The sequence below is a fragment of the Stenella coeruleoalba genome (assembly GCF_951394435.1).
Source record: "Stenella coeruleoalba genome assembly, chromosome: 2".
In the NCBI taxonomy this organism is placed as follows: Eukaryota; Metazoa; Chordata; class Mammalia; order Artiodactyla; family Delphinidae; genus Stenella; species Stenella coeruleoalba.
In genome coordinates this window covers 84,524,310-84,549,890 of record NC_137147.1, presented here as the reverse complement: position 1 = coordinate 84,549,890, position 25,581 = coordinate 84,524,310, and the positions used below count along the sequence as shown (strand labels likewise).

General features: G+C 39.6%; 1 protein-coding gene and 1 pseudogene across 29 annotated transcripts in view; one reads left to right on the top strand and one right to left on the bottom strand.

Moving 5' to 3' along the window:
* Positions 1–25,581, bottom strand: part of MGA (MAX dimerization protein MGA) — a 159,103-nt gene that overhangs the window by 89,220 nt on the left and 44,302 nt on the right. For 8 of the 28 annotated variants that reach the window (XM_079914771.1, XM_079914774.1, XM_079914798.1 and 5 more), the window contains exons 1-2: positions 9,400–9,687; positions 1,147–2,277 (exon numbers count right to left, since the gene is read on the bottom strand). In XM_079914771.1, coding sequence (XP_079770897.1) covers positions 1,147–2,210 — 1,064 coding nt within the window. In that variant the 5' untranslated portion in view covers positions 2,211–2,277; positions 9,400–9,687. The other 20 variants (XM_079914787.1, XM_079914790.1, XM_079914789.1 and 17 more) reach the window with 12 other exon arrangements.
* LOC307182344 (N-terminal kinase-like protein) overlaps positions 9,052–25,581 on the top strand; it is a 36,961-nt pseudogene continuing 20,431 nt past the window's right edge. The window contains exons 1-2 of the transcript in view: positions 9,052–9,173; positions 9,362–9,803. The product of the transcript in view is annotated as an N-terminal kinase-like protein (transcript). The remainder of the gene's footprint in view (positions 9,174–9,361; positions 9,804–25,581) is intronic.

Here is a 25,581-nt window from a genome sequence, read left to right as displayed (position 1 = left end):
AATGAACTGGTACAACCAAACAAGGAAATATTATTCAGCACTGAAAAAAAATGTGGTATCAAGCCATGAATAGACATGAAGGAACCTTATATACATATTACTAAGTGAAAGAAGCCAATTTGAGAAGGCTACATACTGTATAATTCCAACTATATGAAATTCTGGACAAGGCAAAGCAGTGAGATAATAAAAAGGTAAAAGATTGCCAGATGGGAAGGGGAATTAACAGGTGGAGAATAGAGGATTTCTAGGGCAATGAAAATACTCTGTATGATACAGTGAGGGTGGATACATGTCATTACATATTTGTCCAAACCCACAGAATGTATATCACCAACAATGAACCCTTATGTAATCTACGGACTTTGGGTGATTATGATGCATCAATATAGGTTCATCAATTGACACAAATGTACCACTCTGGTAGGGAATGTTGCTAATGGGAATGGCTATGCATGTGTGGAGGCAGGGGCTGTATGGGAAATCTCTGTACTTTCCTCTCAATTTTGCTGCAAACCTAAAATTGCTCTAAAAACATAAAGACTTTGATAAAAATAAATAAATAACACAAGTTCAAATTTAAAAAGCACAAGAGTATATCATGCTATTTTAACATGTAATAATCTTCAGCTTATTTCTTACTCAGGCAATTTATGGATTAGGAAGTCCACAGGGCACAAAATTCTTATGTACTACATATAAACAACTTTACTTTAAATCTCTTCTGTGCCTCACTGGGTAAATTCTGTTTCAGTTATGATTTGGGGGTCATTCTTTTCCCTTCCCCAATCAATCAAGAGTTGTCTATACATACTGTACATCAACTATATTTCAATATTTTAAAAAATTCATCTATATATATTAACAAGGAACAGCCACACATGATTAACGAAAGTCTAAACCTACAATCTAAATCTAAGGTCCCCATTCTGATGAGTCATCTAATTTGCCTACAATTCTGGATTGTGAACCCAATCCATATTCATTACAGAAAAATGAACTGTCACTTCACAGAATGTAAAAGCAACTGTGGTACATTTTATAGCAGCTTGCATTTATCAATGTCTAAAGTCAGCAATCCACACAATCAGTATTTTAAATTCAAACCTTCCTTTTATCTCTAAGAACAGAAAATCTGTTACCTACCTTTCAGAAACCTCTTGCTTCAACTGAGGAACTTCACCAAGTGCTGAATCAATATCCATGAAACCTAGAAAGTCTCGTTTTACATTAAGGGAAGGCTTCTCCAAACCCTTGCATGATGCTTCATGACCCCTCAATAAAGGATCCGAATCAGTTAGCTGAATCTCTGACCCCTCACCTTCTGTAAGACGGACCCGTTGACCAGGAGAACTGGGAACACTATTCCCTTCCTGGTCAGAGCTGTTCTTTTGCTTTCCATCTCTCTGGGGCTTACTATTCAGCCCATCATCCCGGAAGCCTTTAGCAAATGGATTGTAATCTATTTTCAACTGGGTAATCTGAATGTTTTGATAAGCTGTTACTGCAAAGAATTCAGTCTGTGGGAAGGTAAAAGTGTGGACACCAGGGCCATTTAACTGTATCACTTCGGTAGCCTTCTCTGCAGGCACCAAATGAAGCCTCGGCAGGTAGCGATGCATAGAGTGTAAGATAATATGCCCTTCTTGGTCCAGTGTATTGTTGGTAAGTTTGAGTTTATAGAAAGATACTGGTTGATGCATCCAATAATGACCTGTGGAAGGAGATTCTGGATGAATAAAAACCCTCCCCAAAACATGGGGTTCAGCCTTCCCACTGGGTTCCCACCAGCGACCATTCCATTTATAACGATGGTTATCCACAGGAGATATATCCATGACGAGGATATATTTCATATTTGAATCTAAACCTGTTATCCAATAACGACAGTAAGGAAACATGCGTCTTCCCTGCTTGGTCAGGATCATCTCTGTGCTTCGATGATAGAATTCGTTCCACATACTATTGTTATCCAAGGTGACAGTGATTCCTCCTACAGTACAATCAGCTGGAAGGCAAATCTTTCCCTTAGATTTTCCTGGTGATGAAACACTGCTAGCCAAAGCGCAGGCATCCCGATTAGTAACCAAAATTCCTTGATCAGTTTTGCCATTTCCTGGCTGTTTTAGGATGACAAAGAAGGTAGGTGCTGCTCCTGCCACTGTCCCACCATCTTGATTAGCCAATATAATCTGCTGTTTCTCCTCCATGATTCCAGTGGGAAAATCAGTAGTAAGATAACTATAGTTACCACATAATCACAATGGCCTTCCCAGCCTAAAAAACAAGCAAAAAAACACTTTAATCAAGTGAACATTTATTTTGTTAACAAAAATACAAGAATGATTACATTACCCCCAAAATATATTCCTAAATTCTTCTAAGACTTTGCTTCTACCTTTCTCTCAATCACTGTGAAGATACTGATTCTGGAATATTTGATTATCTCTTTAAAGTTCGTTTTAATCTAATTAGTTAAATTATTCATATCCCAATCTCCAATAATTCACTATACATACTACAATCTCAAATAAAAACAAAAAGTGTACATTCATTTTAGAAAAACTACATGAAAGTATAAAAGTATACAGACTTGGAACTTCCCTGGTGGCACAATGGTTAAGAATCTGCCTGCCAATGCAAGGGAGGATCCCTGGTCGGGGAAGATCCCACTTCCATGGAGCAACTAAGCCCATGTGCCACAACTACTGAGCCCAAGCACCACAACTACTGAGCCCAAGCGCCACAACTACTGAGCCCAAGCACCACAACTACTGAAGCCCGTGTACTCTAAGGGCCTGCATGCTGCAACTACAGGGCCTGCATGCCACAACTACTGAGCCTGCATGCTGCAACTACTGAAGCCCGCACACCTAGAGCCCATGCTCTGCAACGAGAGAAGCCACCGCAATGAGAAGTCCGCGCACCGAAACGAAGAGTAGCCCCTGCTCACCACAACTAGAGAAAGCCTGCGTGCAGCAACGAAGACCCAACGCAGCCAAAAAAATTAATTAAAAATAAAATAAATGCCTTAGTTTTTAGAAAAGAAAAATATACAGACTTAAAGAGATCAAATTGGAAAGTTATTTTCATTTTAAAAGGATCCTGATACTTAATGAATTAGTTTACCAGAGGATTCCATTACACAGCAAGTTCTCCTGAGATGAGCAAAAATTAACAAATTTACATGTTATCTTTGTATATGATCAACACTTTTTATGGTAATGGCATGAGTTCATACATAAGTAAAATACTATTTACCTTGTTAGTACATACATTTAAAGAAACCATGACAAATCACTGGAACTTACTAGGAAAGAAACAGTTGGCTCCACACCTCAGACCTTACACTGAAAGAAATTCCAGACAGACCAAACATTTAAATCCCACCCCACCCCGCCTCAGTGTAATTTTTTTTTAATTCTTAAAGAAATCTTTGAGAAAACCTTTTTGATAATAAGTAGGACATAAAATCTAGAAGTCAATAAGATGACAGAATTTTTGATAAATTCAAAATCATGTAAATTTGTTTTTAACATGACAAAAACCACCCACGCAAAATAAAAAACAAATGCCTGACTGGAAAACTATATTTGCAACTTATATCATAAAGAACTCATTTCCCGGGGCTTCCCTGGTGGCGCAGTGGTTGAGAGTCCGCCTGCCGACGCAGGGGACACAGGTTCGTGCCCTGGTCCGGGAAGATCCCACATGCCGCAGAGCAGCTGGGCCCGTGAGCCATGGCCTCTGAGCCTGCGCGTCCGGAGTCTGTACTCCGCAACGGGAGAGGCCACAACAGTGAGAGGCCTGCGTACCGCAAAAAAAAAAAAAAAAAAAAAAACTCATTTCCCTAATATCAAAAGGGATCTTTTTATACAAATCAACAAGACAAAAAATCTAACAGAAAAATGGGCAAAGAATAGAAAAAGCAAATGGTTATGAAAACGTACATAGTCTCGGAATAGAGGAAATTAAAGTCGTCCTAAAATACTGTTTTTTACCCTATCAGAACAGCAAAAATCAAAAGTTTGGCAGAGGTGTTGTAAAGGGTGTACGTCAACCAGCATTCTCATCTAACCAGCTGCTGAGAGTGTAAGATGACAGAATCTAAGAGGATAACATGAAAATATCAAAAGTACAAATGCATACATCCCATGAAACAGCAGTTCTTCTAGGGCTTTATCTTATATACATGTGTGCAAATACACGCATACACACCAGTGATAAATGGTGGTACAACGACGGAGTGGAATATTCTGCAGCTAGAAAAGAATTATAAACTTTATGGACTCATACAAAATTATCTACAAGATGTATTAAGAGCATAAAGTTCAAAACAACTGTAGATTATGCTACATACTTCTATAAAGTTTAAACAAAAAAAAAGCCAAAGAAAAAAACCAGTATGTATGTATTTGCTTGACACAGACTATCTGTAAAGACAAAAAAGGAACTGGTAGTATTGGCTTTATCAAGGGAAATCAGGGTGGCTGGAAGAATACATATTCTGACACTTTCTAAATTTTGTATCTTGTAGACATACAACCAATTTCAAAAAAAAAACTGAATTAGTTAATTCATAAATGTTACAAGAAAAACGCCACATATATTGTATGATTCCATTTACATGAAATGTCCAGAATAGGCAAATCTACAGAAAGTAGATCCATAGTTGACAGTAAAAAGGGAGAGGAATAATTGGCACAATTGCTAATTGGTATGGGGTTTCTTTTGGGGGTGATCGAAATGTTCAGGAACTAAAAACCACTTAAATGTATCCTTTAAAATGGTGAATTTTATGTTATGTGAATTATATCTCAATAAAATGTTTTAAAGAAATCTCAGATTGTTACATTCAACTAAAGTGATGTGCTAAATTACCTAAATATTCTACAAGATATAAAGTTATCACCAATTAGCTTTTATACAAAAAAGGAAAATGTTACATCACTACTTCTGTTTAAAGTGGGTCAGTAATTTTGACTAATCAGATTGAGCCACTTATTGGTGCTCCTCATTATAATTAAAAGTCTAATTTTACTCTTCATCAGAACTACTAACAAGCAGCAAAAGCATCTGATCTGAATTTCACATCTTCTTACAGGGCTGGCCACATGACCGCCCCCCCAAAAAGTTGGGGGGACTCCAAAACTTAAAATATTCATTAGCCTGAGGATAATATTTAAAAAATCAAGGCTTTAAAAAAGGTTGGCTATTGTTTTGTATTATGGCTAAATGTGAAAACAGAAACACACTTTCTGACACCACTGTACTAATACCCAGGAAAGGTGAAAAAAGAATCTCTCCTCCGATTTGGCATTTAAGAGATAGATAAAATTTAGAGTGATTCTTTTCAAAAGCTTTCTCAGGCTTAAGGCAATTAAGTTTATTGGTTTCCTAAAACTACCAAGTTTAAGTAACACCTATCAGAGACCGATAAAACAAAATTTAAACACACTGAGAAGTCACAAATAAAGTGACTTTATAAAAATAGTAAAGTTCAGAAAATTCACAAAAACCAATTCCTCTAAAATGGTGTATGTATCAAATAACACAAATTCCTAATCCTGTATTTAGTCCATAAAGCTCAAAATTTTGTTACAAATCAAGTATTTTTGTAAGCAATTATGCAAAAACACTCTCATGAAGTGCATTTAAATATGGCACACAGCAAAGAAGTATCTGAAAAATTTTTTTCGCTATCCCAAACCTATGAAGACATTATAGGGTTCAGAATATCCTAAACATTATCTTCTATAATATTAAATTCTTGATTTTCAGATCATTTTTACAGGTAAAACTGGGGCAAAGAAGTTTTAACCAATCACTATCCTTTAAAAATTAATCTATGAAATATCAAAGATTCTACTGACAGAAATCCAGTTTAGTGTTAGAGACTGAACTGAAGTAAACTTCATACTTACGTTACATATACACATTTCAAAATTTTCCTTTCATCTAAACAGAAAAATTAAGTGCAGAAGAGTCAGACTGCCATATCTGCACTCTGTACACAGGTAACTAATAAATGTAAAAATGTGTATTAAGAGGAAAAAAAAGTTAGAACTTTCTGACTTTTGATTTGTATAAGGTCTTTTTTTTAATCCTCCAGTCAAGTTATTCCAGGAGTTGATCAAAATGTATAAAACCAAAAACCTAATTTACAAACAAAACAATCTCTATCTTGAGCCATACGTTGCTATTTGGCTTACAAACAAGTAATAAAATTTTATTCCACAACAATCTTTAAGCACAGATTTCACTTCACTATAAGCAATATGCCTATGCTTTTGGAATACTATATATACTGGATTTTCTAAAGAAAGGATAGTCAGTTCAGCAAATTTAGCTGTTTCAGACACAGAAATATCACTCTAAAGTCTAAGATAACTTTAACCAATTGCAAAAATCAAATTACTTTAGGAAGAGCTAGGCTACTCATGAAGCAGTAAATCTCCTTCCAGCAAGATTCTAAAAATACTCTGTGTTTGGCTCTCTGAAAGCATTAAGGAAGACCACAGTTTTGGTACATAGATATAACTTAACATTCAAAAAAACAATCTCAGTTCAGCTTTTCAAGATCAAGCAGTTATCTACATAAAATAACTATAAAAATGACCCGAGGAGTTAAGTTTAATTGTGGATGTGAAATACTAACATTCTGAAAATGTCAACGTTTTGAAGGTACAGGCACTCACACACCAACACACAAATGCCATTTCGCAGAGAATGTTTTCGGGTAACATGGCAAGTTCCATAAGTAAATTGCTACAATTTCGGAGTCCCTATTCTGAGTATCTTTTCACCAGTGACATCTCTGGGAAATGTTTAACTACTAAAGCCATAACCCTCACACAACTTACCAAATACACTAACCAGTTTACTAGGTAGGTACCTAATTCAATGATTCAGGTACTAGTACGCCAATTTAAAATTGGCCCCAAAGTACGCCAATTTAAAATTCCAAATCAATACCATTACTTTAAAAACACAAACTATTCAAATGATGGTGAACCTAAACCGAATGTTTCCGAAGTTGCTAAAAATAACCGTAACTTTTCATACAACAAATGCATTACTGTATGGTAGGTACAAAGATGTTAGTTTGTTCCTTAACATAATCATTCACTGTAAGAGTGTGGTTACGTTTCTGAAACTCAAATTTGTAAGAGAATAGGTTCACTCGAATTTCAGTATTCACCAATATACAATGAGCCCAGAAATTTGAAAAATCTTTTTAAAACTATAATTTGCACACAAAAATAATCAGAAAATATGATAGCAAGTGATGCAAAGAGTAAAAGAGCCAACTATCCGTTCTTAATCGTCATTAAGTTAACTTTAATAATTAAATAAATGGTACTCGCGATCTATTAATAAGCGCTTACTTTGTACCAGACTATACCCTGGGCATTTTATCATCACCACAACCCTAAATTTGAAAGGTAAATTTCAAAATATTATCTGAAATGCTTTAGATTTTAAGGCACAAAGTTGCATTTACCTAAGATAGTAGTCCCCCCCCTTCTCTCCTCAAAAACCATTTGTTAATGCTGGCTTCATGAGCATTTTCTATTCCTAGGAATGATCCCTTAACTACAACTCGGTGTTAGAAAGCTCTCAGGTCCCTAATATTTGCATAAGTAGAATTTGAAGAACTAACGTATATGGCAGAAACGGACAGCAATCAAATGGCCACCTTGCCTTGGATTAACTATGGCAAGGTACCTGGGGCACTAAGTTTTCTCAAATCCTAAGCATGTGTTCTCTGGAAAATGCACCCAACCCACTCAACTCACACAACAGCTGGAAACATAGCCCTACAGCAGCAAGAAGCACTAGCGCCCACTCCATACCCTTGGAAGTGAAAAGGCCGCCTGCCAGTCTCGGAGGACTACAGTCGCCGTCGACTATCGGGGCCCACATCACCGCTTTCCAACTGCAAAGGCCAGCTAGCCAAGAACCACGTGAAAAAATGCCGCAAGGAAAGCTCTTCCGGGGAAGGGGAGTCCGACTGATCACGTGCCGCCGGCCGGAACCCGCGGATCGCTCGGCGGGATCCAGTCGCATCCTGTTACCGTGGAAACTACAGAACCACCCGCCCAGCCCTCCCAGGCCAGCCCCCTTCCCAGCAGCCGTCACGCCATCTCCAGGCACTTTCCCTGCAGCCTAGCCGCGGCGTCGTGCCCAGAAAGAGGCAGAGCAGGCAGTATTTGCCAGGGACTCTGCCGCAGAAGCCCGGAAAGCTTCACAACACACACTGGCAGCGCGCGGGTGGGCTCGAGAGTTCTCTTGATCCACGTGTCTGCCCCAGCGACGCGAACCCTGGGAGAGTGGTCTTCCTTCAGAAGGAAGAGTACTTTCGTTACTCACGTTGTTCTCCCATTGGTAACCCTTCCTTTCAGACCTCCTACACTCTCCCTGCTTCCAACCTCGCCAGAGGAGGCATCTCCAGAGTTCCGAAGGCAAAGCAAAACTCTTCAAATCATGACACTACCACTTCCTACTCTCAACCCAGTGTGAAATAATCCCTAACTTCTCCATACTCTTCGCACGCAGATTCGTCAACTTTGGTTACTGGTGCTCGGAGCGGTTTATTTCTGTCCCAGACCCACCTACCGCTAAGGGCAGAGACCAACTTGACAAATTAATAGAAGCGGGAAGGCACACAAACAGAGAACTAGCCAAAGGCTGCCCCACAGAGGGAAAAAGAAAATAACACCTGCTCTTCCCACCTGTTTTCCCCGCCCTCATTTCTGCACTTACGAACCACCGGTCCTTTGTTTACCAAGTTCCCACTCCTATACGGCTCACTTCCTCGCCCTCCTTCTTTATTAAACTCGCGGTCTTGCTTCAAACAACCTGCCAGGAAATTACATGCTGGGCGACAGCTTTATACAGGTGTCAAAACGCTGCACGCAGCTCCTTAGAAAAGCGAGGTCAGCACAGTTTTGGAACCCCGAGACCTGAGCTCTAAAAGGCAAAGCGCACAAGCACGGCTCTCGACCTAAAGCTCCACGCCTGGCTGGAAGGCGTCACGCGTATCGTACCATGCGGTGCGGCACCCCACGCACGCGAGGGCAGGCCCGCGCCATGGGCGCTTCTCACCCCGCCCGCCTCGTGGCCTCTTGCTGGCGTCGATGTTCCCAGTTAGTTCGCGGCGCGACGCGGAAGTGAGGCCGGGGACGCGCGCGAGGTGACATGCGCAGCCTCGCTCAGAAGACCACAGGCGCGCGCCAAAGGCGGCTCCGCGCAAGGCCTGGCCTGGCCGGAGCGTGCGAAGATCGCTCAGCGGAACGCTTCTGACACCATAAAAAATACACAAGAGCTTCAAACTCTCGGAAAACTCCAATCGGGCCAGTACTAAAGAGACGTCCTCCACCCAGGCCCGAGAGTTACCGTGCGGGGCGTGGCCGGCCTCACCCGGAGTCCTTCACATCCCGCTGGGGGCGGGTTATTCTGTTCGGTTCGCACACCGTGTGTCCGCTCCAGCTGAAGAGCCTGCGCGCGCATCAAACGTCCACGTCATCGCGCACGCGCTCCTACCGTCTCGGAGGCCGTCGCGCAAGCGCAAAAGGAGGCGCGAGCAGCACCTCCCTCGCCCCTCCCCCAACACCAGGAGGCCAAACGGCCCCGGAGCTGCGACAAGACCCTTGGGACCCGCCCCTGGAGCTGAAGCCGCTGCCTTTCCGGGTACCAGCAACCGAGAAAAGCCTACTGAAGCTTCCAGAATCAAGAGTGACGAGGCAGGAGGGAGGTACCCCAATTCCCCCAGCCTCGCACACGAAGCCTTCGCGAAAACTGTGAAACCTTTGCCCGCGGGCTTTCTCAACTGAGCCTGCCACCTTTTCCCTTGGGCTCCTCGCCGGCCCCGCCCCTGCTGAGCCCAGCCCCACCCACGTGGGATTCCGCAGCCCGCAAGGCTTCATTGGCCCGTCAAATGAATCCACGATCTTCCTCCCCAATGTGCTGTGGGCTTACAGAGCGCCAGAACGTCGGGAAACCTTGAGGAAAAGTCCCTGAGAGACGGGTGATGGAGTTTACAACATCCAGAACCGAAGAACACTAGTAAAGTAGGGAGGAGTCCGAAAGCCTCAATGCCGAGTGGGAAGGGAAGAAGAGTTGCTACTAGCTTGCCTGATACAAAGATGAAAGCTGTCCTGATAAAACAGTAAAACGTGGAAATGAGAATTTTGCACGATAGAGTGTTATCTGAGCATTAATGCCCTGATCCTGCGTTTTCAATTTTTGTTTGTTCAAGATATTTAAGCTATGAGGTGCAAACAAAAAGTTATCTATGATGTGTCAGGCGGTTGTCAAACATCAAAAATTATCTTTCTTCTTACCCACCCCTTACCAGCCATTCTTTCTTCTCTGCGAACACGCCAGTAAAAAGGGAGAGTTGTTTAAAGTTGTAGAAAAGAGGCAAAACAGAAATTGGTAGTAAGAGAGCAGAAATTGTGGTCCATGTTTCCAAACTTTCCTTTCACTCTCTTAGAAGAACTGGCAAGTACTGAGAACCTACTACCTGCTAGGTGACTTGACATAAAACACTGTGAAGGACAATGTTCATTGCAGCTCTATGTACAATAGCCAGGACATGGAAGCAACCTAAGTGTCCATCTACAGATGAATGGATAAAGAAGATGTAGCACATATATACAATGGAATATTACTCAGCCATAAAACGAAACGAAACTGAGTTATTTGTAGTGAGGTGGATGGACCTAGAGACTGTCATACAGAGTGAAGTCAGAAAGAGAAAAACAAATACCGTATGCTAGCTCATATATATGGAATTTTTTAAAAAAAGGTACTGAAGAACCTAGGGGCAGGACAGGAATAAAGACGCAGATGTAGAGAATGGACTTGAGGACACGGGGAGGGGGAAGGGTAAGCTGGGACGAAGTGAGAGAGTGGCATGGACATATATACACTACCAAATGTAAAATAGATAGCTAGTGGGAAGCAGCCGCATAGCACAGGGAGATCAGCTCAGTGCTTTGTGACCACCTAGAGGGGTGGAATAGGGAGGGTGGGAAGGAGACGCAAGAGGGAGGAGATATGGGGATATATGTATATGTATAGCTGATTCACTTTGTTATACAGCAGAAACTAATACACCATTGTAAAGCAATTATACTCCAATAAAGACGTTAAAAAAAAAAACTGCGAAGGAGAATGAGGAGGTTACAAGAAAGCCAAAAAGAAGAGGTTTATCCAACAAGACTTATCTGAGCTGGACTCCAGGCATATTAGGAAGGGTCTTCTTTCTCTGCCTTCTGCTCTTCCTGAGAGAATATGCCACACCATGGGGAGAAATTGTGCTGGAATTAATATGGAATGGAAAATATGCAGGCTAAAGTTGATGGACTTCTGAACTTGCTCTGAAACCCCCATTCAGGCACTGTCAACCACAGCATTACCAGTGCAACAAACGAATAATATCCAAGATACTAGGCAAAAGTAAAAAGTAACCATTTCTTTCACACCTTCCTCTTCTTCCCTGATCCCAAGCACCTCTTTCCTGGAAGCTGCCTTTTCAGAATCTCCCACCTCATCCAAGAATGCCTTCCTGTCAAAGGTCTAAGGTTTCCTCATATAAAATTTCCATTTTCTGAAGCAGAAATAAAATTTGTGTTGACTTGTTATTAATGCATCTGATCCTAAGGTGTAAATGAATGATGACTGGTTAACAACCATGGCTAGTCAGAGTTGCATCCCAAGAAGAACACGTTAACACAAATGATATCCCTAATTGGAGAATTGGGGGTGTGGGAGAATGGAGTTTTTCTTTTGCTACTCTCTCCCAACACCAGGCAAACATTATGAAATGCCAGACACTTAAAAATATTTTTTTCAAGATTTAGCACTGGATCTCCTCCTGGTGGGAGAGGTAAACTACCTGTATTTTTTCAAAGTGGGATTTATTTACCTTACCTATACAGATCTAGAGATGTACTATCAAGAACCTGAGAACTTATAAATGTTGTTTTTATATATATAATCTAAAAATAATAATATTGCCACACCATTTCAGTGGCCTATTTTTGATTTAACATTATGCTAGTACCAAAGTAACCACTTTTTTTGTTTGCTTTTTCAAGCAAGCTCTGTGTTTGCATTCAGGGTTTAATGCAGTGTTTCTCAGACTGGGATCCTTGGGTGTTCTCTTTGGATATGTAAGAACTTCTTCCTTTATATTTTTTTTTAAGATTTTTTTGATGTGGACCATTTCAAAAGTCTTTTATTGAATCTGTTACTATATTGCTTCTGTTTTATGTTTTGATTTTTTGGCTGCGAGGCATGTGGGATCTTAGCTCCCTGACCAGGGATCAAACCTGCACCCCCTGCATTGGAAGGCAAAGTCTTAACCACGGGACTGCCAGGGAAGTCCCTAGAACTTCTTCCTTTAAAAGGCATCTGTATATAACCCAAGTTTTTAAAATTCCAAGCTAACTACAAGAATTGACGCTCATGAGTTTCACAGGTAAACCTCAGCGGTCTAGTTGAAGAGCCCTAGGTGACTGTGTCACCACCCAGTCCTGGAATGTTCTAGGAGTTTCCATGCAACTTCGGCTGCCTGTGGTTGAATCGTATGGACCAAGCTTCAGGTGCCAGGAGAGCCTGCTCCTTTCAATTGGAATTCTCTCATTTCAGTTATCAAAGCTCACCTTGTTCATCCAGCCTGATACAAAAATCTTTCCCTGGGACATCCCCTAGTGGTCCAGTGGGTAAGACTCCGTGCTCCCAATGCAGGGGGCCCGGGTTCAATCCCGGGTGGGGGAACTAGATCCCGCATGAATGCCACAACTTAAGAGTCCGCATGCTGCAACTAAAAGTTCCTGCGTGCCACAACTAAGACCCAGCGCAGCCAAAACAAATAAATTAAAAAAAAATTTTTTTAATCTTTCCCAGGACTTTCCTGGTGGCACAGTGGTTAAGAACCCACCTGCCAATGCAGGGGACATGGGTTCAAGCCCTGGTCCGGGAAGATCCCACATGTCACGGAGCAACTAAGCCTATGCGCCACAACTACTGAGCCTGCACTCTACAGCCTGCGAGCCACAACTACTGAGCCCGTGTGCCACAACTACTGAAGCCCACGTGCCTAAAGCCTGTGCTCCACAAGAGAGGCCACCGCAACGAGAAGCCCGCGCACCACAACAAAGAGGAGACCCCGCTCGTCGTAACTAGAGAAAGCCCACGCACAGCAACAAAGACCCAATGCAGCTAAAAATAAATAAATTAATTTTTTAAAATCTTTCCCTTGGATTTCTTTGGTTGGACCTTCAAAGAGATTTCACTAAATATTAGGGGGGTGGGGATAGAGAATGCATGCAATATAAACAATATGGCTAGAAAGAACACAGTTTTGAATCAAGATTGCTCTATAAACACATAAGCCCTATCCATTTACATGCACATTTTTCCTATTCGACAAATATCTGAGTGCCTTGTATATGCTGAAGAAAGACAGGCACCTCATGCACTGTTCAGAGGTCTACACTAGAACCCCAAAGAGTTGGCACAACTTAACAGAATCCACCAGCAAGACAGACGATATTCCTTATCCAATCTATCCAGATCCCACCTTCCCAATTCCAATTTCTACTGACGACATACCTTCCTCAAATGACTAAAAGAGAAAATGATCCCACTCTTCAGATGAGACCATCACCACCCCTCATATAACTCCTGGGTTGTTGTCTTGTTTACAATATCTTAATTCAATACAATAAAGACCATTCTTAGAATAAGAGCTACATACAGACTAGGTTATAAAAGAGGCTTGTTTTTTGTAACAAAAAAAAACCTGTCACTAGCCAGGTTTCACTAAAAACTTGTATGCTAGGCAGAGGGAAAAGAGGGAATCATAACAGCTTATATATAACTCCTTCTTTGCCTACTATTTATTACTGCAACTAAAACCAACTCATGCAGAGGGACAAGGTATAACTGGCTCTGATATCTGAAACTTGGACTAAGGTATTAAAAGTGGCAAGAGTCCTGCCCTGAAGGAGCAATTAATCTATCCAATGAATAGCTTTAAAAGTTTCTTAATCAGTATAGTAATGTGATTAAAAGCATGTTTTAGAAAATATCTGTTAACAAAAGGATGGAAAAGAGAATAGAAATGTGATGGAATGTTATCAGTGTTCATGAAGAAACACCATTCCCTCTTGCTGCCCCATATCTTAAACCTGCACAATCATATTCTTTTCCCTTTGACTAAGATCTTCCCAGATGCCTCAAACCTAACTTATTTACTCTTCATGCTTAAGCTTAAATGTCAATTCTTCAAGAAACTTTCCTTAACCCCCAATGACAGATGTCTCCCTGTTATATGCTCTCATAGTACCCTGTACTTCTTATAGCACCTACCACAACTATAATTATTTTTAAAACTATGCATTAATGAATGTCTTGCCCACTGGACTGTTTGCTCTACTCTATTCTAGTGCCTAGCACAATGCGTGGAACAGAGCAGACACATAGTATCTGTTGAATTAACGAATATGAAATCACAGGTCCCAGTTTTCCAGGCAAGTCCGAATATCAAATATTGACTTAATGTCCAACAATTTGGGATTTGGAAAACAGGGTCATAATACATTTAACCATACTCACATTAATATTAGCAAACAAGCATCCTGCTGTGGCCAACATTTTCCAAAGGTGTACAGTTGTAGTTAGAAAAAACTTGTACCATTGACTCTTACCTCAAATTATTTCTCCTTAGAGGAATGGATAAATATTATTGACAGGGCAGATGCTTCAAGAGATAAGAATATTTTTCTAGGAAACTCTAACTACTTATTGACTGCCTTTTGCATGAGTGACTTTTGACAATATTACCCAGGAAATCAAAAAAGACAAGCAGATTCTTTGCACTGGGAGAAATTCTATGATCCCATAATTTACCATCTGCTAACAAAAGCAACAAGTTGTAACAGAGATTGCCATCTGCATATACTCGATCTACAAAAAAAAAAAGTAAATATTTTCAAGGTGAAAAGGTACTTTAGTAACAGTGAATTTGTTTTAGTAAGATCTAAAGGGGAAAATGTCAGAAATCAGTTAAAATGAAGTTCAGAAAGCTAGTTTCAGAAGGATTACAAAACAAAAAAGAATAGATCTAAAAGAAAAGTAAACTTATACATTTTCAATGTAATATTGAGCCCGTAGAAGAAACATCTTATCTAGGAAAGCATAAAAGGAAGAACAGGAAGAAGTTTATCTAACTAAGCCTAGAGCTGTGCAGGGATTTAAAACACACATGAAAACATATAAAAACAGAAACTAGAACTACTGGCCAAAGAAGAGGACTGGGAGACAGCAAGTAAACTGCAAGGCTGGAATCAGGCAAAAATCAAGAAGCCTATGGCAGAAAAATACACTGAAAAACTGTCTGCAAATGTGTATGAAAGAAGGCATGCTTACTTTACATGAAGGACACCACTGCCTCATGGAAATGAGCTATGGTGATCAACGTAGTGGTTCCTAGACTACTGGGACATCATAAACCAGTAAAATTTCCCCCCAAAAGATTTAAATGACCATCACAAGGTGACCAAATTTTTAACTTACAAAGTATACCACCTACTATTACCAGTCATTCTTAAAATAATGGGGTTTTTAAAAATTATTTTTTGGGGGGCTGCTCCACACGGCTTGCGGGATATCTTAGTTCCCCAACCAGGGATCGAACCCAGGCCCCCTACAGTGGAAGCACGGAGACCTAACCACTGCACCACCAGGGAATTCCCAAAATAATGGGTATTTTAAGACCAAAAATCAAGGAGAACATATCTCATAACGAATAATAGTCATTTATTTTTAATACATTTAGATAGATGAAAAATGTACTCCACTGTCCTTATTTCGTGATATACCACTGAAAATTTGCAGCAGATGTTTAGAAATGACTGCTAGCCACATAGTAGGCTCCCTGGATAGCTAAGATTTGGTCTTCTGAGAAAAAATGACATACAAGAGGCCTGGGATGGGGTAATAAATCACTTTGCCAAGGAGTCAAGAGTCAGCCTCTCTTCGTCAGTAACAGTAGAAGAGAAGAGGATGTTAGCCAGGAGATACCCCAATCCAGACTAAAGGACAGCCACATGATTAGCAAGCTACTCTGAGTGTGTGTGTTGGTGGGGGGCAAGGAGTGTCACTGAAAACAAGATGATAGCTTTAGCACTATGGCAAGATCCTAGACCCTCAATAGAACTATATGAGAACAATGCAGTAAAACCAAGAAACAAGGTCAGATTGGGTGAACCACCCATTCGATCAATACATACTTAAAAACTGTGGGACACATGGTGGCTCATGGTGGCAAAGGAAGAGGCAGGTCAAGTTGGGCTTCAGGCATATCAGACAAAGGAAAAACAGGGGTGTAAAAAAACTTGTTTTATCTGAGAAGTAAACCTAAGAGGATTTTAAATGACTTAAAAATAAATGCTGAAAAAGGATTTTATAACCTTTACCTTTACTAAAAATGTTAGCTATGATCTAACCACTGGAGGGCAGGCAATACCTGTTAAAGGAAAGGAAAAAGGTGTATTGAAATATAGAATATAAAGATTATTCAAGCAAGTTGAATATAGTACATTATCCAAATTATCTATATATAGATTATAAGTTGCAGTGATTACACAGAGCCGATATTTTTCATCCCAGGATTAGTTCCACCCAACATTCTCTAAATAAGGATACAATCAGTTAAGTAAATATGTGTTAAGCACCAACTATGTGTAAGGCACTGAACCAAGGATAAAGAAATGAATAAAAATAAGTCCCCTTGAGTTCTAGATGAAGAGACAGGATAATAACATTGCAAAACTATTGTTGGCAGTTTGGAAAAAGCCTTCTAGGAACATCATAGGAATGCGCACAGCCTAGGGAATCTAAAAGATTACAAAGAAGAGGGGACTTTTGAGCTGGGTCCTGAAGGAGAAATAAAATTAATGAGAGAGAAAAGAAGGACACTGCAGGCAGTAGCTATATAATCAGTAAACAGATAACTACAATAAATTATCCACAATTTGGAGATAGGGCTGCCTTTACAAAATACTGAAGTAAAGATCAATGCAATAGGTAAAATTAGTACCATGTAGAAGTAACCTACCCTACGAAATGGGATTGGACACTTGGGAGATATTTACCCAATCTATAACTCCATGATGCTCATGATATATATACATTCACTCTTTCAAACATTTAGATCCCTACTCTATACTGTCAAACATTTATCAGAGGTGTACAAAAGAAAAACTACAGAAGCACACTGTAAAGAGGAACTGTCACTGAAGTATCAATAAAGGCTTAATGTTAAATAAAGGATGTCTAGAAGTTGACAAAGCAAAGGTGGGAAAGGTTTTCTAATCAGAAAACAGCTGTGCAAAGGCACATGATATAAAAGAACAGAGTATTCATTAATTTCTTCAAACATTTGTTGTGCATTTACCACATACAGATTATGGAACACAAAAATAAGATACGATTTCTGCTCTCAAGAGCTTGCAATCAATTATCAGACAACCAATTATCACATAACCAATAAGCAATGATGACAGCAAAAAATAAAGAACGCTATTTTTATGGTTCTCTGTCCAGGGTGCAATGGAAGCACAAACAAAGGGCAGCTAAATCAGACTGAGGAAGTCAGAGAAGAATTCCCAGAGAAAGTGAAGAATGAGTAGAAATTAGCAAGGTATGAAAGAGCAGGAGCAGAGTGGGTGCAGAAGAATAGCATTTCAGACAGAAAGCAGCCTATGTGAAGACAGAGAAACAAGAGAGGGAACACATTCAGGGAGCACAAGTACTGTAATATGGCTACTATTAAAAATGTCCATATCTGTGGAGAAGCATAACTACAGGACTAGAAAAGACAAAGGGAGCCATATTTTATAGTACTTAGCAAGCAACAGGTGGAAATTCATCTTATAAGAAGAAGAGATCATTCAAGGGATTATAAGAAGATACATGAGGGACTTCCCTGGCAGTCCAGTGGTTAGGACTCCGCGTTTCCAATGCAGGGGGCGTGGGTTCGATCCCTGGTCGGGGAACTAAAATCCCACATGCCGTTCAGCTCGGCCAAAAAAAAAAAAAGATGATGATATATAAAATACTCAAACTCACATGTTTTAAGAAAATTATTTCTGGCACTGGTTAAGACCATGTGGAAGATGCAAGACTAGAAGCCAATCAGACTTCTCTCCATATCCACCTACATACTTGCTCACATCAGAAACCCAAGTAATTCTTGACACTTTCCGCTTCCTTACCTGCCCAAATGTCTAGCCAATCACCAAATTTTCCTGTTGTTCCAACATCCCTGACTTTCTGACCATGATGTGATCTCAAAGCACCACATATTTGTCCTTACTAGAAATTATCACAGTTCTAATATTTATACTTACTTGTGTAATTCTTTCATTGCCTTATTTCTCCCCCTTATCCCACCACCCCCACAAACTAGACTATAAATTCGGAATTGTTTCTTTTTTAACCTCTATGTTGTACCCTCAGCTTCTATTATAGTACCCGGCACTTAGAAGCACTCAATTTAAAACACTTTAAACCCATACGTTTCATTCCACCTCCACTACTGACACCCTAGTCCTAAATACCAACAGCTCTTACCTGAGCTACTACAATAGACTTTTTTTTTTCTTTTTTTCAATAGACTCTATCTCTAGGCACTCATTCTAGCTCTTCTCTCGTCCATTTTCCACACAGCAGCAAGTGACACCTTCTAAACATAAATCAGTTCATGCCAGCTCTGCCATTTATAACCTTCCATTAGCTTCTCATTTCATTCAGAACAAAATCCAAACTCCTTAATATGGCCTACAGATCTCTGCATTCATGTCATTCTCCCCACAACATACCATACTCCAGACACAATGACCTTCTGTTTGTCAAATGCTCCAAACCCTTTCCTACCTCAGGGTCTTTGTACTACCTTTTCTTTTTGCCTGAAATGCTTCCAGTCCCCACAAATCTTCACTTAGTTAACATCTATTCCTCCTTCAAGTCTGTGTAATTGCCACTACCTCAATGCTATCCCTACTCCCTACTCTAAATTCTCTCAAAATACCCTGTTCTGTTACTTCATGACACTTATCAAAATGTATAATTACTTATTTGTGATCATATAATGTCTACCTCCTGCACAAATAATAAAAGCTAACATTTACTGAGCATTTTACATATATTAACTCATTTAATCCGAATAACCAATGAAGCAGGAACTACTTATCAACCTCATTTCAAAGATGAAACTGAGGTATAGAGAGGTTAAAAAAAATTGCTCTAGGTCATATTGTAAGGAGTCAAAATTTGAACCCAAAGTTCATACTTTTAATCACTATGCTACTGAGTAAGCTTTGAGAGGACAGAGTAACTTCACTTATATGTGGAATCTAAAAACCAAGTGAACAGGGATTCCCTGGTGGCGCAGTGGTTGAGAGTCCACCTGCCGATGCAGAGGACACGGGTTCGTGCCCCAGTCTGGGAAGATCCCACATGCTGCGGAGCGGCTGGGCCCGTGAGCCATGGCCGCTGAGCCTGTGCGTCTGGAGCCTGTGCGCCACAACGGGAGGGGCCACAACAGTGATAGGCCCGCGTACCGCAAAAAAAAAAAAAAAAAAATGTTAGTCCCTATACTGTACACCCATAACTTATATAATATTGTACATGAGCTATACTTCGATTTAAAAAATTATTTTGGGCTTCCCTGGTGGTGCAGTGGTTGAGAGTCCACCTGCCGATTCAGGGGACACGGGTTCATGCCCCTGTCCGGGAGTCTTATCCACTGCGCCACCAAGGAAGTCCCCTAGGTCATAATTCTTAATAAACACACTTTTCTTAAGGGGAAAGAAAGTTCATATTCATATATATTTTTCACATAAAAGATCTAGGTTAGAAACTCCAAAGTCTAAGAGCTCTTCAGGTAGTACACACACACACACAAAATTGTACAAATCTTTCCTTAAATAAATAAAAACCAAACTACATAAACTCCCGATCTCTTTTTTTACTTTTTCTCTTTTTCTACGATGGTATTAATCCTGACGTTAACCAGTAGTATGATTTAAAGGTTGTCAAAACACCATCCAGAATGATTTCCCTCACAGACCTGCCTCCATCAAGCACGATTTTCCTCCCAGTAGACTTACTCTTTCGGGTTAAGGGAGAAGTTGGCAAACTATTACAGCCCACAGGCCAACTAGGGCCCTCTGCCTGTTTTTGTACAGCCCATGAGCTAAGAATGGTTTTTACACTTTTAAATGGTTGGGAAAAAAATCAAAAAGAGGAATGTTTCATGATGTGAAGGTTATATACAATTCAATTTTAAGTGTCCATAAATAAAACTTTATTAAAACTTATTTATTTACACATTGTCTATGGCTGCTTTTAAAATGACAGATTTCAGTATTTATAAAAGACCACATATGGCACTCTAATGGTTTTGCAATGCTGCTCAGAGCACTACAAATTACAGTAATGCAATTGTAATGACAGCTTTTCAAGCACTAAGTTATCCCTATACATTGTATTTTATATTACTAGTGCATATCCTTTAAGTCAAAACAAGAAAATAAAAGTGAGCTTCAAGTATCATATTCTTAAGATATAATGGAGTGTAGATAATCTTGTTATCAAATTAGATTGACAAAGCATTAGGTTTATTATGCAATGACACTACAGCTGTGCTGAAAGAATACAATATACATCAACATTACCAGACTAAGCACTCATCACAGTATTTCCAACTCATGGAAAAACACAATCAGAAAAATTAGAAAACTTAAAGAGAAGATCCCTTCACAGCTGAATTTCTTCATAAATAAAAAATGAAGGGGAGACGCAGAGGGAAGAGATATGGGAACATATGTATATGTATAACTGATTCACTATGTTATAAAGCAAAAATTAACACACCATTGTAAAGCAATTATACCCCAATAAAGATGTTAAAAAAAAAAAAATGAGGATGCAACCAAAGTAAGCTGCTGAGTGGCTCATTTGTTAGCCAAGCAAGGAAAGCCTTTTATCAACGGTGAGTTAATTAAATCAAGCTTAACTATAGCAGCCAAAGAAATGTGTCTAGAGAAAATAAATTTATTTGAGAATATAAGCCTTTTGGCAAGGAGCTGAAGACACTGGTAGCAATATCAATAAAAAGCTATTTTATTCATCAACTTAAAAACACATACAACAACAGCAAAAAAAACACATACAATATCAAAGCAAATGATTTTGAGTGTTTTCCTTGGCTCTTGATGAATCATAATAATTAGCGTGTATGAATAATCTGCATGAAACAATAGGCAAGAGTATTTTCAAAGAAACTGGGAAAACACTAACTCAGTGCAGCCTGAAGTGGTATCTGCTAGGATCCATTACAAGTGATGGTGGTAAAAATACATGTGGGCAGGAAAGGGCTTAATTGGACAAATTTACAAAGTTTATGAAAATTTAGGAAGTTTAAAGCCTACAGTTATTCACTGCATTATTCATCGGAAGATACTTTGCAGAAAATAACTGAATCTATCATATTTTATTTAACTAGTAGTGTCAGTGGCTAACTTCCCTCTCATGTACTTAACCATCCTTGATTTCATGAATTTTTGTCAGAAATAGAAGTGAATATCCTGATTTGCCCTACCACTAAGAAGTTACCAGGCTTAACAGTGGTAAAGTTTTATTGCAATTTTTTTGAGCTGAAATTTTTCTGTATAAGAAGAACTGCCCTAAACAACTATTATTGAAAAACGAATACCTTTGTAAATTAGCTTTTCCTACAGACCTGATAATGTTTCTCAATGAATTCAACCTAAAATCAAGAGGCAAACAGTGATTACATGCAAAACTTATACTGCAACGAAGTCGTCTCAATAAAAACTAACACAGTTTAGGGCTTCCCTGGTGGCACAGTGGTTGCGAGTCCGCCTGCCGATGCAGGGGACGCGGGTTCGTGCCCCGGTCCGGGAGGATCCCGCGTGCTGCGGAGCGGCTGGGCCCGTGAGCCGTGGCCGCTGGGCCTGCGCGTCCGGAGCCTGTGCTCCGCGGAGGGTGAGGCCACGGCAGTGAGAGGCCTGCGTAACGCAAAAAAACAAAACAAACAAAAAAAAAAACTAACACAGTTTGAATCACAAATAATGTCATGCTGCATACATATCCCATGCCATCGAGAGTTAAAAGAATATGCAACGTGTCCACTCCCAGAGATATCACCTCATACCTGTTAGAACGGCTATCATCTAACATCAAAAAGACAAGAGATGGACTTCCCTGGTGGCACAGTGGTTAAGAATCCGCCTGCCAACACAGGGGACACGGGTTTGAGCCCTGGTCTGGGAAGATCCCACATGCCACAGAGCAACTAAGCCCGTGCGCCACAACTACTGAGCCTGCGCTCTAGAGCCCGCGAGCCACAACTACTGAAGCCAGTGCACCTAGAGCCCGTGCTCCTCAACAAGAGAAGCCACCGCAATGAGAAACCCACACACCACAATAAAGAGCAGCCCCCGCTCACCGCAACTAGAGAAAGCCCGTGCACAGCAACAAAGACCCAACACAGCCAAAAATAAAAAATATAATTAAGTAAATAAATTTATTTTTAAAAAAGACAAGAGATAATAAATGCTGGCAAAGATGTGGAGAAAAAGGAAAACTTGTGCACCAATAGGTGGGATTGTAAATTGGCACAGCCACTATGGAATCAGTATGCAGGTTCTTCAAATAATTAAAAACAGAACTACCATATGATCCAGCAATTCCACTTCTGGGTATATATCTGAAGAAAATGAAATCATTATGTTGAAAAGATATCTGCACCACCACCATCACCACCACCACCACCACCCGCCATGTCATTACTTATAATAGCCAAGACATCATGGAAACAATCTAACTGTCCCTCAACAGATGAATGGATAAAGAAAATGTGAGATACATATACATACACACACAGTGGAATACTATTCAGCCTTAAAAAAGAAGGAAATCCTGCCATGGATGGATCTTGAGGACATTATGGTACATGAAGTAAGTCATACAGAAAGACAAATTCTGTATGATCTCACTTATATGTGGAATCTTGAAGGGAAAAAACCCTCATAGAAAAAGATCAGATATGTGGTTACCAGAGGCAGGGGGCCAGGGGGTAGGATGGGAGGGAGGATTGGAGGAAGATGGTCAAAAGGTACAAACTTCCAGTTATAAAATAAATAAATACTGGGAATGTAATGCACAACATGATGACTATAGTTAACACTGTTGTATGGTGTATATATATATTTTTTTTAATATTTATTTATTTGGCTGCATCGGGTCTTAGTTGCAGCACACGGGATCTTTGTTGCAGCATGCGGGATCTTTCACTGCAATGTGCGGGCTCTTTGTTGCAGTGTGCAGGGTTCTCTCTAGTTGTGGTGTATGGTATATTTAAAGTTGCTAAGGGAGTAAATCCTAAAAGTTCTTACCACAAGAGAAAAAAAACTAATTTTTTTGGTATCTATATGAGATGATGAATGTTAACTAAACTTGTGATAATCACTTCGCATATATGTAAGTCAAGTCATTATACTCTCATCTTAAAACTCATACAGTGCCGTATGCCAATTATATCTCAATAACACTGAAAGAAAGAAAGTGGAAAAGAGAAGATGTCTGTTCTTATACAAATTTGTAGTACATATATTTTCTGAGTTCAAACTACTGTTCCAGTAGAGTTTTTCAGACTTTGATACAAATGAAAGGATATTTCCCTATTACGAAATCCATTTACCTGTGCAGTTGAGGAGCTTCCATGTAGCTTTAAATCAGAAGTAATTAATCTGTAATTAATATTAAATGGCAAGTATCGGGAGAAAAATCTAACAGAATTCTGTAAGTGCCTTCCAAGTAATGAACAAGCTCAATTAGAAACATACACTTGTGGAATGATATCAGTATTTGGCAGTAACTTTCTATGTATTTTCAAATATGAAACACACAAAACCTCAAACATATTATCAATAACAGATGAACATTTGCAATCAATTTTGATGCTAAGGAATACTAACTTTGAATACTAATCTCAACTAAACAAAATGTTGTCCTCCAAAAAAAGAAATCCATTCTTCTCCTCAGTAGATAGGTATTACCAAAAAATAGATACTCAATTATTATTGGGTTTTTTTCCTGTTATTTAAGTACCTACATAATATCTTATTTTACCCCTTGGCCCACAAGCCTAAAATATTTACTATCTGGTCCTTACAGAAAAAGTTTGCCAACCTCTATGTTAAAGCATTAGCTCTAACTGATTAGCTATACAAACTTGGACATCAATTAGCTTCCCCAGGTCTTTGCTTCCACATTTATAAAAAGAGGGGGATTGAAGAAAATCCCTATGGGACCTTTCAACTCTAATATTCCAATAATGATAAGTTTTATATTCACTTTATATGATAATATTTTAAATGGGAGCTTTGACCAACTTATAAATTATGAAGAAATGTCCAATTACACAAAGAATGAAGAAACACTTTATTAATACTACAGAAGACCAACAAATGGCACTGGTACAACTAGATCTACACATGCAAAAGAATGACGTTGGACCCCTTACCTCACACCATATGTAAAAGTAACTCAAAATAGATCAATGATCTAAATGTAAGCACTAGGGGCTTCCCTGGTGGCGCAGTGGTTGAGAGTCAGCCTGCCGATGCAGGGGACATGGGTTCGTGCCCTGGTCTGGGAAGATCCCACATGCTGTGGAGCGGCTAGGCTCCGTGAGCCATGGCCGCTGAGCCTGCACGTCCAGAGCCTGTGCTCCACAACGGGAGAGGCCACAACAGTGAGAGGCCCGCGTACCGCAAAAAATAAAAAAATTAAAAATAAATGTAAGCACTAAAATCATAAAACTTTTAGAAGAAAACATGTGGGAAAATCTTCACAACCTTGGATTTTGGCAATGACACCCAAAAGCACAGGCAACAAAAGAAAAACAGATAAACTGGACTCCATTAAAATGTGAAACTTTTGTACATCAACAGAGCCTATTAATAAGACAGTGAAAAGACAACCCACAGAATGGGAGAAGATATCTGCAAGTCATATATCTGATACAAGTCATGATAGATAGACAGATAGATCCAGAATATATAAAGAACTCTTACAGCTCAACAACAAAAAAACAAACATGCCAACTCAAAAAATGGACAAAGGACTTGACTAGACATTTCAGCAAAGAAGATATATAAATGGCCAATAAAAGGACATGGAAAGATGCTCAGTCATTAGTGATTCGAAAAATGCAAATCAAAACCACAATGAGAAAAAAAAAAAAAAAAAACCACAATGAGATGCCACTTCATTCACACTAAGTTGAATATAATCAAAAAAGACAGATAATAACAAATGTTGGCAAGGATGTGAACAAACAAACTCTCATACTCTGCTGGTGGGAATGTAAAATGGTACAGGTGCTTTGGAAAACAGTCTGGCAGTTTCTCAAAAGATTAAACAGAGTTAACTTATGACCCAGTAATTCCACTACTATGTACATATACCTAA